Below are 16852 nucleotides of genomic sequence, written 5' to 3' on the forward strand. Positions count from 1 at the left end.
GTATATGTACAACATATGTGGAGGTGTGTATTGAGGCCAGATGATGGCATTAGAGCCCCTGGTACTAGAGGCAGTTGTAAGCTGTGGCAGTTCCCAGCTTGCGGACTGGGAACTGAACCCATGTTCTCCAAAGAACAGCAAGTGCTCTTAGTCAGTGAAAAATCTCTACAGCCCACTCACCTATAACTTTTGAATATATAATCTGCAGCACTAAGACCAGGATTTCCGCACTAGTTGTCTGATCTAGTTTTGTTTATCCCACCATTATAACACACCAATATCCATACACGTTCAAAACACGTCTCTGTATGAATCTGAAAACCCAAGTCTTCAAGACCACACAGATCACCATGTGTACCTCACCTCTGGGGTCTTGGTGATACTTGAGTCTGTGTCAACATTGTCTTACCTGGCATTTCCTTTAGGAAATGTCTTTGCAATTTCCTTAGATCACATGGAATAAATTCCTTCTGGGAAAAGTAGAAATGCCAATACTGATAGCAAGGTGTAGGAATAAGGATGTATTTGTTACTTTGGGTTGGGTACTATAGCCCAGAAATAAAGAAACACAACATTATCTGAATTCAGTGGATTCCCCCGCCCCCAAAAAAAAGTACACTGATGTTTCTGGTGGCACATACCTTTAATCTCGGCACTAGGGAGACAGAAGCAAGTGGATCTCTGTTAAGTTCAAAGCCAACCTTTTCTACACAGTGAGTCCCAGAACACAGTTTAAAAAAAAAAAAAGAGGGAGAATTAGAGAGGAGAGGGAATAGGATTTAACCAACACATTGTATACATATATGAAAGCCCTCAAATTATGCCCAGGGGGTGGGGAGGTGTCCAGGATGTGATATACAGGTTATTTCAAAGAAAAGAGTAAGACACACAGCAGTAATACTGAGAGTATATGTAGATTTACTGAACTTGAGAATAACAGCATAGAATACATTCCACAGAATAGGAGCAGACTCAAGTGTGTACCTCTGTTTGAATCTGTAAGTTTTCATTAAAAAAGGAGAGTTCATTAAAATGGCAGACCTATCTTCTAATGATTATAGGGAATGATTTCCTATGTTTGCTAGAAAAGTTTCTATAACCTCAAGATGGTCCCCAAAGTCCAAGTGCTGGCCTTTCTTGGTTGTTGAGCTCTGGAGATAAGTTACTGTGGCTCACAGTCATTCTTTTCTGGCCTTCTTCCTGCATTACTTCTCTCTGAGATACATGATGTCCACAAACTTTTATGGAAGGCTGAAGGGCAGGAGATATCATCTTTGGTAACTGCTTCCAGGTGGTGGAGTTCTATAGTCCCTGTAGCCCCTGAAGGCTATACTACATTGTTTAAAGGTTCATCACTATTTTGAGTCCTTATGTGTGTTTTATGTGAATTAGGATAAGCATTTTATCACACTGTTCACATGCAGAAGGTTTGGTGCTGGTGTAAGTTCTTTCATGCATTTGAAGGAAACAGGGGTAAAGGAAGTAGATATTGTTGACACTTATAAGGGTTTTCCACAGCATGAACAGACTGATGTCTCTTAAAGGAACTCTGTCGGCTGAAGGATCTGCCACATTGTATGCACTGATACGGTTTCTCTCCAGTATGTCTTCTTTCATGTAATCGAAGGTAAGAGTGATGCCTAAAAGCTTTACCACATTCTTTACATTCATAGGGTTTCTCTCCAGTGTGGCTTCTTTCATGAAACTGAAGATAACTCTGACGTGTAAAGGCTTTACCACAGTGTTTACATTCATAGGGTTTTTCTCCCGTATGAGTTCTTTCATGTAATCGTATGGAAGAATGGTATCTAAAGGCTTTCCCACATAGTTTACATTCATAAGGCTTTTCACCTGTATGAGTTCTTTCATGCATTTGAAGTAAAGAGGGGTAAATGAAAGACTTACCACACTCTTTACAATTATAAAATGTTTCTCCATGCATTATTTTATGTCTATGATAGGAACTCTGAGATTTGAAAACTATATCACATTGTTTACATTCATAGTGTTTTTCTCCAGTATGAACTTTTTCATGTAATCGCAGGTGAGTAAGTCTGCTAAAAGCTGTACCACAGTGTTTACATTCATAAGGTTTTTCTCCAGTATGAATTCTTTCATGTGACTGAAGGGCATTGAGACATCTAAAGGCCTTACTACACTGTTGACACTTATATGGTCTTTCTTCAATATGAATTTTCTGATGTCTTTGAAGAGAATTGAAAGAACTCAAAGTTTTACCACATTGGTTACATTCATAACATTTTCGTACAGTTTGGCTTCCTCCACACTCCTTGTATTCGTAGTTGTGATGTCCATTGTAAGTGAGGTGATATAGTCCATAGGATTTTAAACATACCTCACACTCAGAAGGTCCATTCACAGTGTGAGTTTCCGTGTATCCTTCTATCCTTGTAAGATAATTAGAGTCCTGTGGCTTCTGTTCACAGTCCTCAGGTTCATACTGTGTATATTCAGAGTGAGATATGATGTGCCTATTAAAATGAAATAAATGACACGTGAATATTTCTCCACACACATTGCTGCTCATACTGAGATTCATTTATGGATAAGGTTGCACCACCCTGACCACCTTCTTCAGTATCAGGGTATCTGTAAATATAACTGCTGTAAGAAATGACAAGCCCATCAGTGATAGTTGTTTTACTACTGTTTGCCTATTAGACCAACTTTCTATCCCAAAAAAAACAGAAAAAAAAAAAAACACAAAATATGTGCTTTCACACAAAATATCTGAAAATAAATGGACTGATGGTTCTGCAATATGGTTCCCATAGGCCTATGATCAAATTAGTAGAGTTTGTTAATGCAGGGTCCCAGAACTGGTTCTAGGTTAAAGATTAAACAAAAAAATACTTTGGGTGAAAATTCTCTACTGATAAATGAATTTAAAGCTGGGATTCTTTGTTTTGTTAACTTGTTAAATTTTCATGGCACAGCAGATGAAGAAAAGGCTCAGGGTTAAGAGAACTGGCTGTTCTTCCAGAGAACCCTGATTCAATTCCCAGCACCAACATGGTGGGTAACTACCAGCTTTAAATCCAATTCCAAAGGATCTGACGCCCTCTTCTGGTTTCCAAGGGCATAGTATGCACGTAGTGCACAGACAAACACACAAACAAAACACCCATATACAATAAAATAAAATAAAAACAAATAAATCTTGCCAGGCAATGGTGGTGCATGCCTTTAATTCCAACACTCAGGAGGCAAAGGCAGGTGGATCTCTGTGAGCTGAAGGCGAGCATGGACTACAAAAGTAAGTTCCAGGACAGCCAGGGCTACACAGAGAAACCCTGTATTGAAAAAACAAAAATAAATAAATAAATATTTTAAAAAAATCTTAAAAACAAAAATTTTACAGCACATTAAAATTTCTTCAAGGAATATTTGCTTGCACTTCTGAATGCAAATTACCTTATATTTACTTCAGGATCTTCATAATGTTCTTCAATTTTCTGGTCTTCACATTCATATCCTAAAATATTGTCACAGAAAATGTGTAATTAAATTATTAGAATGTACATTGCAACTACACCTAATTTCTTCATCACATTCTTCCCTTTCCACATCCAAATCACTGTGACCATCAATAACAGAAACCCCTGCTCTCTAATTGCGGAGTGAAGGTAAGATGATAGCCTTACTCACCTATGGCAGTGAAGTTCCTGCAGGTTTCCAGCATCACATCTCCATACAGAATCTTCTGAGAAGGATCTAGCAAATCCCACTCTTCCTGGGTGAAGTTCACAGCCAGATCCTCAAAGCTCACCAGATCCTAAAACATTCCATATTTGTATATAAAAGGGTGGGTGAGAACGACACATCTGTCCATGTCTGACAGTACGACAGCGTAACTGTGGTTCCCACACACTCACTCCATGACACAGGAGTTCTAGTAAAACCACTGAGTGGTGTTCAGAGACAGCAGACAGATCACTCTCCTCATTACTGAGCCCAGGAGGAGAGGCACTGCTTCCCCACCCCATTCCCTTTCTCCAGCCATCTCCACTTCTTGTCCCAGGCACACCCTATCATCCGATACATACAAGAGCATTAATATTAGGGGTCAGGAGGCTGGCTATCCTTGAAAATTCATGCTCAGAGTTTAAGCTTCTTCCTCCATATTCCTAACATTCAAAGAAATTTCTAAAAACAAAGTTAAGAAAAAAAGAATACATACAAGTAATAGAATCTCTGGAACAAGTACTTTGGAAATATTCTTAAGAATATGGCAAAGTATACCCGACAACAAACAAAAAAAGCAAACCCTAGAGAAGAGAGAACTGATTTTCTGAAATACTCCATAATCATATACACTCTTTAAGATAAGTATTTAGTGTGTGTGCATTTATTCACAGGGGCACACACAGCACTGTGAATGTGGGAGTCAGTTTGCTCCTTCTACTATGTGGGCCCCAGGGATTGAACTCAGGTTATCAGGCTCAGTGGCAGTTGTGTTGACCTATTGAACCATAGCACTAACCCAAATGTGTGGTGGAATACCAAGATGTGTTACATTTGTTTATGCTGTGGAATAGTTGTACAAATTTAAAGTTATTTTTGTACACTGTATATATGTGTTTACTCCTGTTTAAGGCATTGTACCTATGCAGTTCATTTGAAAACATAAGATAGCCGGACAGTGGTGGCACACGCCGCCTTTAATCCCAGCACTCAGGAGGCAGAGGCAGGCGGATCTCTGTGAGTTCGAGGCCAGCCTGGGCTACAGAGTGAGTTCCAGGAAAGGCACAAAGCTACACAGGGAAAGCCTGTCTCAAAGACCAAAGTTAATTAATTAATTAATTAAAAAGAAATAAAAATAAAAACATAAGGTAAAGTTCTAGTTTCTGAAAGCTATTATTATTATTATGAACTATTTAGGATAATTAAGAAACACAGGTTAGTAGTTAGTCGTCTATAACAATCAAATTTGTAGCTATGTTAGGCTTATTTTCAAGATGATACAGAGATATATTTTAGATAAATGTCTTCAAACACTTCAAAGACCTACCGAATATGGCATTTAAAATGTCTTGTTAACTTAAGGCTTTTCATGACAATGAGACACATCTGTTCCTGGCACATCAATTTCCTTCACAAAAGGATGATAGGCATCAAAAAAAAACTCCATAGGAGCTTGCTTTCAATGTGGCAAGGTTAGTATCTGGGCAAGAAACTGCTTTTGCCTTCACTGTTATAAAAACTGGACATGCATGACCCACAGGAAAGTGACTGCTGAATTTTGCAAAACATGGGATGGTCCTTCAGAAGAGTCTGCCAGACATTCTGCAGGACAGAGAAAAGAGACTGACAAACTTTGCCAATACAAGATAGGACAGTCCTTCAAATTTCCTGCTTCACTGAAAAGTCTGCCAGATATTCTGGGCCTGTAAGCTGAAGATGGACACCCCAAAGAGAAACTTTGGATGACTGTCCAGGCAGCAAAATGACTCTGTTGTTAGATAATACTACATCCTTCTGGGGGTCTTTGATGGAGTTAAAGACTAAATAGTTAGTTATAATTTTCCTTAGTTATTAGTAAATCAGATATAAAACTTCAGAATTACTAAGATAGATAATGGAGTATTTTCTTTGAATTTGCTAAATACAAATAAATGGACTGAATATCATAAATGTAATTCTTACTTGATAACTGTTTTTGTTGTGTACAGTTTTACTATGTTAAAGTTAAAACCTTTCATTTGTATTTAGACAAAAGGGGGAAATGTGGAATATTATTTTAAGATGTGTTACATTTGTTTATGCTGTGGAATATTTGTTTAATGATGCAAAGAAGTGTTGCAGTCTTTTATGTTGCATTTATTTAACTGTGTGAAGCTGTGTTACTTTGCTTGTCTAAAACACCTGACTGGTCTAATAAAGAGCTGAATGGCCAATAGCAAGGCAGGAGAAAGGATAGGTGGGGCTTGCAGACAGTGAGAATAAATAGGAGATGAAATCTGGGAGAGATCAAGGAGGAAGAAACAGAAGGGACCAGCCACCCAGCTATACAGCCAGACATGAAATAAGAAGGAAAGAAAAAATATACAGAAATGAGAAAGGTAAAACCCAGAAGCAAAAGATAGATGGGATAATTTAAGTTAAGAAAAGCTGGCTAAAAATAAGCCAAGCTAAGGCTGAGCATTCATAAGAAAGAATAAGCCTCCATGTGTGATTATCTTCTCTTTAGGATGCTGGCTGAAGCCTAAATGTGGTTTTTCTGGTACTTTGGGCCTATCTGCCATGGGACTGATACGCCAATTTAACTCATGTGGCATTGCTTTCTCTTCTCTTACCTATCTCCACTTCTTGGCAGCTGCCAGAGCTTACAGCTTGCCAATCCTGAGGGTAAAATTAAATTAAATTAAATAGAGAATGATGATTTAAATAATGTGTAAGGTGTGCATAAGAAAAATAGGAGGATATAGGTAGCTATCTGACTCAATCAGGGTTCTCTTGAGGTTAGAACTAAAAGAACAAATAACAAGGAGAGTTTATTAGATTACTTTATTTAAATTACAACTTACCTGATCCAGCCTGCACAGTCCAACAATGGCTGTCTCCATGATGGAGAGGCTCCATCCACGATGACTAGAAGCCTCAGGAGCTTCAATCAGGTGCCAAAGGCCCAGAGCACACCTGGACAGCTTCTGCTCTTCAGTCCACACTGGAAGGCCCAAGAAGCTGGGTTCCAATGTCAGTGAAGGATGTGGTGGTGGCGGAACAGCAGCAGCAGTAGCAGCAGCAGCAATGGACAGATGCACTCACCAGCACGAAGGGAAGGCAGGAAAGCAACACTGCTTCTTCTTTGGACCTCTCTCTACTGAGGTCACACTCAAAGTGCCACCCACTATACGAAAGGGTCTTCTCGCCTCAGTTAGTCCTTCCTGAAATCCCCTGGCAGACCTGCACAGAGACAGGCCTCTTAGTTGATTCCAGAGCCAATCAAGTCAACTGAAGATTAGCCATCATACAAGCAATCAGCAATATCCAGGACCTGTGTTCCCACTGAGAATGCTCCCTCACACTCCACCCACAGGCTCCTCTCAGACCAGTCTTACCTGTGACTAGATGTGTCTTGAGCTCCATTAGCAGCAACCTGCACTTTCTTCCCCATCACACTGCTGGCCAAATCCTAGCACACAGCCTGCTTCGAGCTCTGCTAAAGCCCCTGGGCTCAGAAGGGTGACCTGAGTGGGACCCTAGGCTGAGGCCCAAGCTCGCTAAAGCCACATATGGTAAAAGTTTCCAATCTGAGGTTTAGAAGTGGCTAGCTCTGGTATTTTAGTTGTTCTTTGTTTTTGTTTTTGTTTTCAGGATGAGGGGGTTGTTTTGTTTTGGTTATGGTTTTTCGAGATAGGGTTTCTCTGTGTAGCCCTGGCTGTCCTGGAACTCACTCTGTAGACCAGGCTAGCCTCAAACTCAGAGATCAACCTATCTCTGCCTCCTGAGTGCTGGGATTAAAGGTGTGCACTATCACACCCAGCGGTTAGCTCTGTTTTTAATGTTCTCAGCTTTTCCAGCAATACTTTATTACATGTATCATCAGGCACCTTTCAAAGAGCCCCTCTGAAGCCCGGTGACTATGCTCTATCTTTACCTTTCTATTGTCCATGTTCTCACCATGCTCTTGTCATATCGCTCAGTGTTTTATTTATAAAGGTTGCACAATGTACCAAAGCAAACCAAGTAATACAGCCATAAAAATCAAGAAGTAAAATGACAAAGGGAAAAAAATCTGAAAAATTCAAATGGGAAAAAAATAAGGAAGATCCACACAGTTAAGAATTTACAGCCAGGCGGTGGTGGCGCACGCCTTTAATCCCAGCACTCGGGAGGCAGAGCCAGGTGGATCATTGTGAGTTCGAGGCCAGCCTGGTCTACCAAGTGAGTTCCAGGAAAGGCGCAAAGCTACACAGAGAAACCCTGTCTCCAAAAAAAACGAAAAAAAAAAAAAAAGAATTTACACCATGTTGAGTGCAGTAATGCACACCTTTAATCCTATCATTCGAGAGGAAGGCAGGAGATCTTTTGAGTTCGGCTAGCCTGATCTACAGAGTGAGATTAATTAATAGAGACTTGTCTTAAAAATACAAAAACAAATTTACACCAATCTGGTACCATGCGTTCCAGAAAAGCAAACACTTCCGAATTTAAACTATGAGGCCATCATCTTACCACAACATAAATTAGGTGTGCACATGCACACACACGCACACATTATGTGTATATATACTACATTTTCACTACTCATTCATCATTGATAGTCATCTAGGCAGTTCTTATATCCTATATTTTGAATAGAGCAATGATGAGCATGGTTGAGCAAACATCTCTGTAGTAAGACAGAGTCCTGGGAGTATATGCCTAGGAATATTATAGCTGTGGTGGCTTGAATAAACACAGCCCCCACAGGCTCATAGACTTGAATGCTTAGTCATCAGAGAGCAGCACTACTTGAGAAGGATTAGGAGATGTGGTCTTGTTGGAAGATGTGTCACTGGGGGTGAGCTTTGAGGTTTCCAACGTCAAAACCAGGCCCAGCGTCTCTCTCTTCGAGATTCAGATGTAGAACTCTAAGCTACTTCTCCAGTACCCTGTCTGCCTGCATGACACCAGGCTCCCTGACATGATTATGGACTAAACCTGTGAAACTCTAAGCAAGTCCCAATTAAATGCTTTGTTTCATAAGAGTTGTCATGGTTATGGTGTCGCTTCACAGAAATAGAACAGTGACTAAGACACTGGGTCATATGCAAGTTTTATAAAAACTGTTAAATGAATAACCCACCACTCTGATTAGATTTGAGGCATGCTTCACAAGAGGGAATGCATACCTGGTATTGTAAATCTGGCCAAAACCCACAGCTGAGGTCTTAGCCTCTAGGAGTATTCTTACTAATAGTGTTCAGCTCAACTGTCCTGAGACCAGATTACTTTCTAAATATTTATGTTCATACCCATAAACAAATGAAATGATACTCCTCCCTTTGCAATGAATGTCAGTGAACATAGGGTGCATGGGTGTTCAAAGCACCAAGAATAAGTGATGGTTAAATGTTCAACCCTAAACAGGACATTTTTTTAAGTTTTTTTTTTAAATTTTGCTTTTGAAATTTTATTTATTTTTATTTATGTGTGGATGTTAAGCCTTCATGGGATTTGTTTTTGGGTTTTTGGTTTGTTTGTTTGTTTGTTTTGGCTTTTTGAGACAGGGTTTCACTGTATAGCCCTGGCTGGCCTCGTATTCAGAGATCCTCCTTTCCTCTGCCTCCTGAGTGCTGGGATTAAAGGTGTGCCCCGCCACCTTTCAGCTCTTTCATGTATTTCTGTGCAACATGTTTGTACTGTGCCCACAGAGGTCAGAAGATGAACTGGAATTACAAATGGTTGTGAGCCACCATGTAGGTGCTAGGTATTGAACTCTGGTCCTCTGGAAGAGCAGCCAGTGCTCTTAAACTTCTGAGTCATTTCTCCAGCCCAAAATAGGACATTTACACCACTACCTCTTAAGGATCACAGCAGAGGAAGGGTGAAAATGTAAAGCCAGAGGAGAGGGGGAAAGGCTGTGAAATGCTGATTTCTGGGTATGGCAGTCAATGCTGTCATGACTTCACAGTGGTTGTGGTCACCTCCAATGGGATTACATATCAACAGTCAATTATAGGTCAGAGGGGCATACAGTGTACTACTCTTCCTTGAATTACTGACCACTGAAAGACTCTGGAGGAAGAAGTCATTGTCTTTAGTTGTGTGCCCACTGAGGTGCCTACCAAGCTTCCATGAATAGTTCCTAACTCATAGGTGATCCTGGTTAACTCAGGGGTTCCAAGAGAAAATGAAGAAAGGAGACACCAGTGACTGAAAGGGAATTGCAGGGATAAGGCAGGACTAGGGCCGTAAGGGCTGTTAGAGGACAGGAGCCACAGCATGCATTTTAGACACTCATGAAATTGTTAAAGGGGAAATTTGTTAACAGTTATAAAAGTCTTAAGGAAAAAAGTGTTCCGGTTCATACTTACTATTCCAGCATTTTGGGAGCAGCAGCAAGAGTCAGGAGTTCAAGGCCATCTTTACCTACCCAAGGGTCTCCCTCAATGTAATAAAGAAATCAACTAAACCAAATCAAAAACTTACGTACCACAACCAAGTAGAAATTAAGACAGGTATGCAAAACCAATTAAAACTTCAAAATTCAGTTTGTGGATGAAGTTCAATGGCAGAGCACACAAGGACCAGAGTTTAATTCCCAACACTCATCCCATTCCCCCCATAAAGTTAAAAATCAATGTAATCTATCATCAACAAGTAAATAACAAAAATCCTATGATCAGGCTGGAGAGATGGCTCAGGGGTTAAAAGCAGCACTGCCTGCTCTTCCAGAAGATCCAGGTTCAATTCCCAGCACCATGGTGGCTCTCAACCATTTGTAACTCCAGTTCCAGGGGATACAACACCCTCCTCTGTAGTCGGACTTTCTTTGTACCACCAGTTCTCAAATAATGACGTGGCTTGGCCTTAGCTTAGGCTTTTTTCCAACCAGCTCTTATAACTTGAACTAACCCATTTATATTAATCGACATTCTGCCATGTGCATCTCACTGGCTTAGTTCCAAGCACCAGATTCTTCCCAAGTTCCTCTCTCTCCCCAGAAGTCCCACCTATTCTCTCTTGCCTACCTATTGGCCATTCAGCTCTTTATTAAGTCAATCAAAAGGCACCTTAGGTAGATACACATCTTCACAGTGAACAAAACAATTATCCCACAACACTCCTCTGTCCTCCACAGGCACCAGGCATGTATATGGTACACAGACATAAATGCAGGCAGATAAATATATAATATAGAAATAAATTTAAATTATATTATACAAATAATTAGGCGGTGGAGGGTGAGGGGGACTGTATGTCAACAAAAGGGGAAAGGAGCTTTTTCAGAAGAAATAAAAAAGAAAATCTCAAAAACCAACAAAAGTTCAAGAAACTAATGAGATACTATAGCAAACATGTAGGATACATAATTCCATCCTATGCCTATACCTTGGCAATGAACAATAGGATGTTAAAATAAAAATACTATACTGTTTGTAATACACAGTACTGTAAGGAATACACAAAGAACTACAGACATGCTGGGTATGGTGCTGCACACACTTGGAAGGCACAGGCAGGCAGATTGCTTTGAGTTCCAGGACAGATTGGTCTACAAAATTCCAGGGTTCCAGGTCAGACACATCACACAGTGAGACCTTGTCTCAAAAAAAAAAAAAAAGAAAGAAAAGAGAAAGAAAACAAAACAAAACAAAAGGGGGAGGGTAAGCCTGCAGACATTAACCACAAATTATTTTTTTTTAAATACATATATATTTATATGGGTGTTTGTTTGCTCCACATTTGTGCCTGGTACCCATGAAGGCCAGAAGAGGGCTTCAGATCCCCTCAGACTGGAGTTTCAGATAGGTGTAAGCTACCATGTGGTCACTGGGAATGGAACTCCAGTCCTCTAGAAAAGCAGCAAGTTCTCAATCACTAAACCATCTCTCCAGCTCCAAACTACAAATCACTAATGAAAATAATCTACTTAATAAAGAGAGTGCTACTGCAGAATCCTGGATATCCATATCCAAGATATGTTCAGTGTTGAGATCAGGTTGTGCCCTGTTCCAGTTACTCCATGTTGTGAAAAACAGTGGCTTTCTTTCTAGGCAGTGCCTTGCCCTGAAACTCCATTTGACTCCATTTTAAGAGAAGAGAATGACTACAACCCCTAGAGTAGATCCACAACAACACTACCTGTTCACTCAAACAGCAAAGACTGATAAATGGCTTATTCCCAGGAACAGAAAGGGAGCCACTCTATAAGTTTATCAGGGGCACATGAGTGTATTAAAACACTATCAGGGAAACCAAGGCCAAGAACCTGCCAGACCAGGAAAGTATATAACTCCCTCTCCTGGCCTCATAAAGTGACGGACACCAAGCAGGAGGATGGCTGGCCCCAACCCAACCAAACTATCATCTCATACTTGGCATGTATGTGAAGGGACAGACAGGGAACTCCTGTCCCCAAGGTTTCAAATAAACTAGGTCCAACCTCTGTTAGCCCGGCCTCTCCACTGCCTATCCCTCCCAATCTAGACCTGGACCTGAACCCAGTTGCCTATTCTCAAAGCCTGGTTCCACCTTCTATCCAGCAACTAGAACTCTGTAGCAGGGCTGACAAAACTGAGTCCTCCCTGGGGCATCCTAGGTTTGAGTTCCTTAGCATACCAATACAGGCTCTACCTGCATGTCTCTCGGCCCACTGCATGTCTCTCGGCCCACTGCATGTCTCTCGGCCCACTTCTCTGCCTTTTCTTTTACTTGTATTCATTTTATAAACTACATGTATGCACAGCTATACTGTGCTGTGTGATTTAAGAATATTACTAATTAAGACTGGAATAAACCTGCATTAGCCTTGTCCCAATTACCACAGTAAGTGGAATTATCTGAAATTGCTACCTTCAAAACCACTGTGCCTTTTGAATTTATTGTTATTCAAAAATTTTCTGACACTATGGGAAAATACAAATGTGTTCATCTATATCTAGCATACCACACTCGTGATAGGAAGTCTTAATAAGATGTTGGCTCTCAGTTTAAACTAGAAGCTCAATCAATACACTTCCAATAAAATCCTAAAAAAAATATTTATCGTAACAGGGAACATCAAAGGTGCGTGGAAATGAGGCAATGATGAACACAATACAAAAGACCCAGCTGCAATGCTTCCTAACTACATTTCCCATCAGACTTCAGTACTCAAAACAATGCACTATTTGGGGAAAAATATTAACACATAAACAGAAATAAAGACAAAAATATAGTCAAAGTATATTTGACAGAAGAACAAACAGACTACAGCAACAACAAAAATCAGTGAGAAAAGTCTTTTCCACAGCTGTTTCTGAACACCTTTGCAAAGAAACTCACTGGACAGACTTTACAAATGTCGCAAAATTAACCGAAAAAGGATCCTATATCTGCGTTTGGAATGCAAAGTTCAGTACTTCTAGAAGACACCACAAAGAACCTCAGTCTAGCAAGCTGCCTTCCAGCGCAGCCCCAAAAGGCAGGACAGGCGCGACCGGGACGTCACCCGCGCTCGGGCTCCCCGCCCCCCCGCAGGGCGGGGCCTCCCGCTCAGCGCTGGCGCGGAAGAGAACCATCAAGGCGGAAGCACCCGCAGGCCGCCGGGCAGGGCCCAGGTCGCTGGGCAGGCGCCGCGTCCCCGCGCCCGCTCCCCCAGCCCCGGGGAGGACCCGGCACACCGGCTCCCGCGGCTCAGCCGGACGCTCCGCCCCGGCTGGGGACAGCGGCCCCGCGCTCACCATGGCGCGGCCGCCGAGCTCGTCCGCGCTCCCCTCACAGCTCCGGGCAGCGGCACCCGCAGTGACCTCGCTCAGCCCTGGTGAAGAACCCTTAGCTAGCATGGCGGCCGGAAAGAACACTGGCCCCACCCCCTGCCTCCCAGAAGCTTCTGATTGGACAACCTGCCTGAAGGCTCTGGTTGGCTAAAACTGCTTTGCGTGAGCTGAGTGACAGGAACAGCTCTCAGGCGCTCCTTAGGCTGTGAGCTTTGAAAACATCGTCTTGTGTTGCGATGGCCAGCAGGTGGCAACATAGGCCCATGGCTCTTGTGTACTTGTAGGCGAGCCTTGCTAAATAACCGTGGCCAGTGAAAATCGTTGTCAGTGTCAAGCCAATTTTGTGACTCTGAGATACCTAGGAACAAGTCCACTGGGGAAAAAAAACTAATTTTCGGTCCCGACATCTCAGGAAGTCATTGTGCCATAGCTTCTCCAGAATATTTTTGGTGATAGTCTTCTTATATAGCCCACAAGAGCCTCAAACTTTCAATCCTTCTGCTTCAACCTGCTAAGTTCTGAGATCATAGGCCCTAAGCTATCATGCGTGGGCACAATTTTTTCTTGAACAGTCATTAGAGAACTTGTAACTTCTGGAATGTCCTCAGATACTTGAGTTCTTCACATGTAAAACTGGAGAAAAAATTTAAGAGTATGTAATTGAGGGCCTTAGAGAGATGGCTCAGCAGTTAAGAGCACTGGCTGCTCTTCCAGAGGACCCCGGTTCCATTCACAATACCCACATAGAGGTTCACAACCTTCTATAACTCCAGTTCCAAGAAATCCAATGCCTTCTTCGGGCCTCCATGGGCACCAACCACACATGTGGTACACAAACATGCAGGTAATTCACCAATATACATAAAATAAAAATAAATATTTCAGGTGTCTAGTTGAATAGCTAAGAATGTGGTTTAGTTGCATAGAAAGCAAGAAGCCCTGGATTCAATCCTCAAAATCACATAAACTAACTAACTTGGCATTTGTCTGTAACCCCACCAGTGATGAAAATTACAAAGTCATAAGTTCAAGGTCATTCTCCACTACATAGTGGTTTCGAGGCCAGTCTCAGCTGCATGACCCCCTGCCTCAAAAAAACAAGTCAAAAGCTGAGCATGGTTATGCAAACCTTTAATCCCAGCAACTTCAGAGGAGAAGCAGCCAGATCTCTATGGGATCAAGGTCAGCCTGGTCTACACAGTGAGACGGTACCTCAAAAAAGAAAAAGAAAGGAAGGAAGGAAGGAAGGAAGGAAGGAAGGAAGGAAGGAAGGAAGGAAGGAAAGAAGGAAGGAAGGAAGGAAGAAGGTATCTATCATTGAATGGTTCAGTGCATGGAATGGCACAAATAGGCTACACATATACTCACATCGATCACAAATATTACATGTAAAATAAATCAATATTTAAACATTAGCCCTTCAGCAATGACATCTAGTGAAAATGAGTTAAATGAAATACCAGAATGAGAACCCAAATAATGGTTATAAGTATGTTCAAAGACACAAACAACTGGACAAATGAGGAAGGTGATCAATAATGTGAAAGAGGAACTCAACAAAGAGATAGAAAAACCAATCTGAAATGCAGAAATTAAAGAAAAAAATTGTCAAATAAAAAGAACTGTGGATAGCCTCATCAATTGACTGGATCCAGGAGAGAACTGAATATGTGAGCTTGAAAACAAGTGGAAGAATTGGAACAATCCAACAAGGACACAGATGAAGTAAGTCGTAGCTGCCAGTGAGGATTCCCAAATAGGCACAACACTGAAAAGAACACATTTAAGGGTGACAGGCATATGTTCTATGGCAGACTTTTCCTGTAGAGAGGCGACACACACACACCCTCCTCACCAGAGGGGAGCCACAGAAGAGAAGGATTGCACCAAGTCCAACTTAGTGAACCAGTGAGTTTTTACTGTGGTCATTAACAGGGATGTAGGTGAGGGGTTGGTTGCAGGAACAAGAGTGACTCAAAACAGCAACTCCTGAAATGACTCACAAAAACTGGGTCCACGGAGTTTCCTGCGCAGCTGCAGGCAGGCAGCTTAATTGTCTGAGAGTTTCTCCTCTTGGCAGTTTAGTGGGTCAGTGTCTCCGCCCCTGGCATTGTTTTCTACCTTCTATAAATCTGGGAAGGGACTTCACGAATCTTGCAAATATCTACTTTCCCAAATGTCTTAATTAGGGTCTCTATTGCTGTGTTGAAACACCATGACCAAAAAGCAAGTTGAGAAGAAAAGGGTTTATTTGGCTTACACGTTAACATTGCTGTTCATTATTAATTGAAGGAAGTCAGAACAGGAACTCAAACAGGGCAGGATCCCCAAGGCAGGAGCTGATGCAGAGATCTTGGAGGGGTGCTGCTTACTGGCTTGTTTTTAATAGCTTGCTCAGCCTGCTTTACTATAGAACCCAGGACCACCAGCCCAGGGATGGCATCACCCACCATGGGTTGGGCCCTTCCCCACTGATCATTATATAAGAAAATGCCTTACAACTGGGTCTCATGGAGGCATTTTTTTTTCAGATGAGGCTCATTTCTCTGATTACTCTAACTTGTGTCAAGTTGACACACAAAACCAGCCAATACACCAGACACATAGCGTTTATCTCCAGAGTCCCATGAACCTTCTCCTCCCTCAAGGATGGAATGTTTCCATTCAGAGGAAACTGCTATGCAACAGCACAGAAGAAGGGAAATCTTTTCACAAGAATAACGGGAAACTCCCCAGAGTTGGAGGAAGAGATGCCAATGTAGATAGAAGAGGTACTTATAACACTAAACAGACAAGACCAGAAAGAGCCTCCCCTCATCATATACAAACAAAACACAAACACTCAGAATGAAGAAACAGTGGTGAAAACTGCAAAAGAGGAACACCAAGTCACCTATAACTTTTCCTGGAGAGACACAACTCACCCCAGATAGAGAGCGCATGACACACTGAAGTATGGACACCACCAAAGTCCAACTTGCTGAACCAATGAGTTTTATTGGATCACTTACAGGAATATGGATGAGAGTTTACTAACGGGAACAGAAATGACTCAAAGAGAGCTGCATCACCAAAGCCCATCCTAGCATGGGTGACAGCTCACGAAGCTGGGAGCCTGGAGCACACTGCACAGCCTGCAGGCAGCTCAGCAGGTTCCTACTAGGAACATACTGCTGTTGTCTTGCTAAATGGACACATCACCACAATGCATGTACATGCATTGGTGCTTCTCTCAGGCTTAGCCAGAGGATCCCCCTTCAGTGGTCAGCAGTCAATGCAGAGATTTGAAACTATTCAAAGTGCTGCAAATATGTAACTACTGATTGCTTAGCCCAAAAACAGGACCTCTGGATCAACCTCCTACCTGCAAGACTCAGGAAATATTGTGGAAGAGGGGGAGGAAAGAAAGCAAGAGATGGAGG

General features: G+C 41.8%; 1 protein-coding gene across 2 annotated transcripts; it reads right to left on the reverse strand.

Annotated features, from left to right (window-relative positions):
- Positions 1-898: 898 nt before the first annotated feature.
- Positions 899-13533, reverse strand: LOC102915020 (uncharacterized). 2 transcript variants are annotated; one of them, XM_006995494.3, is made up of 5 exons: positions 13395-13533; positions 6549-6927; positions 3670-3796; positions 3436-3496; positions 899-2492 (listed from the first exon to the last, which is right to left on the reverse strand). In XM_006995494.3, the coding sequence occupies exons 2-5, from the start codon at positions 6585-6587 to the stop codon at positions 1451-1453; spliced, it is 1269 nt and encodes a 422-aa protein (XP_006995556.1). In that variant the 5' UTR covers positions 6588-6927; positions 13395-13533; the 3' UTR covers positions 899-1450. The 2 variants fall into 2 exon arrangements, with proteins under 2 accessions (XP_006995556.1, XP_006995557.1); XM_006995495.4 differs by lacking the exon at positions 13395-13533 and adding an exon at positions 10044-13233.
- Between the last annotated feature and the right edge of the window lie 3319 nt (positions 13534-16852).

The sequence above is a fragment of the Peromyscus maniculatus genome, chromosome 17, assembly GCF_049852395.1.
Source record: "Peromyscus maniculatus bairdii isolate BWxNUB_F1_BW_parent chromosome 17, HU_Pman_BW_mat_3.1, whole genome shotgun sequence".
Classification (NCBI taxonomy): Eukaryota; Metazoa; Chordata; class Mammalia; order Rodentia; family Cricetidae; genus Peromyscus; species Peromyscus maniculatus.

Excerpts from the sequence above, each read along its gene's own strand:
- LOC102915020 (XM_006995494.3), bottom strand. The coding sequence starts at position 6,587 with ATGGAGACAGCCATTGTTGGACTGTGCAGGCTGGATCAG. Across the intron at positions 3,797-6,548 it reads GACTGTGCAGGCTGGATCAG|GATCTGGTGAGCTTTGAGGA; the intron begins GTAAGTTGTAAT and ends GGAATGTTTTAG. Across the intron at positions 2,493-3,435 it reads GATCCTGAAGTAAATATAAG|GCACATCATATCTCACTCTG; the intron begins GTAATTTGCATT and ends TCATTTTAATAG.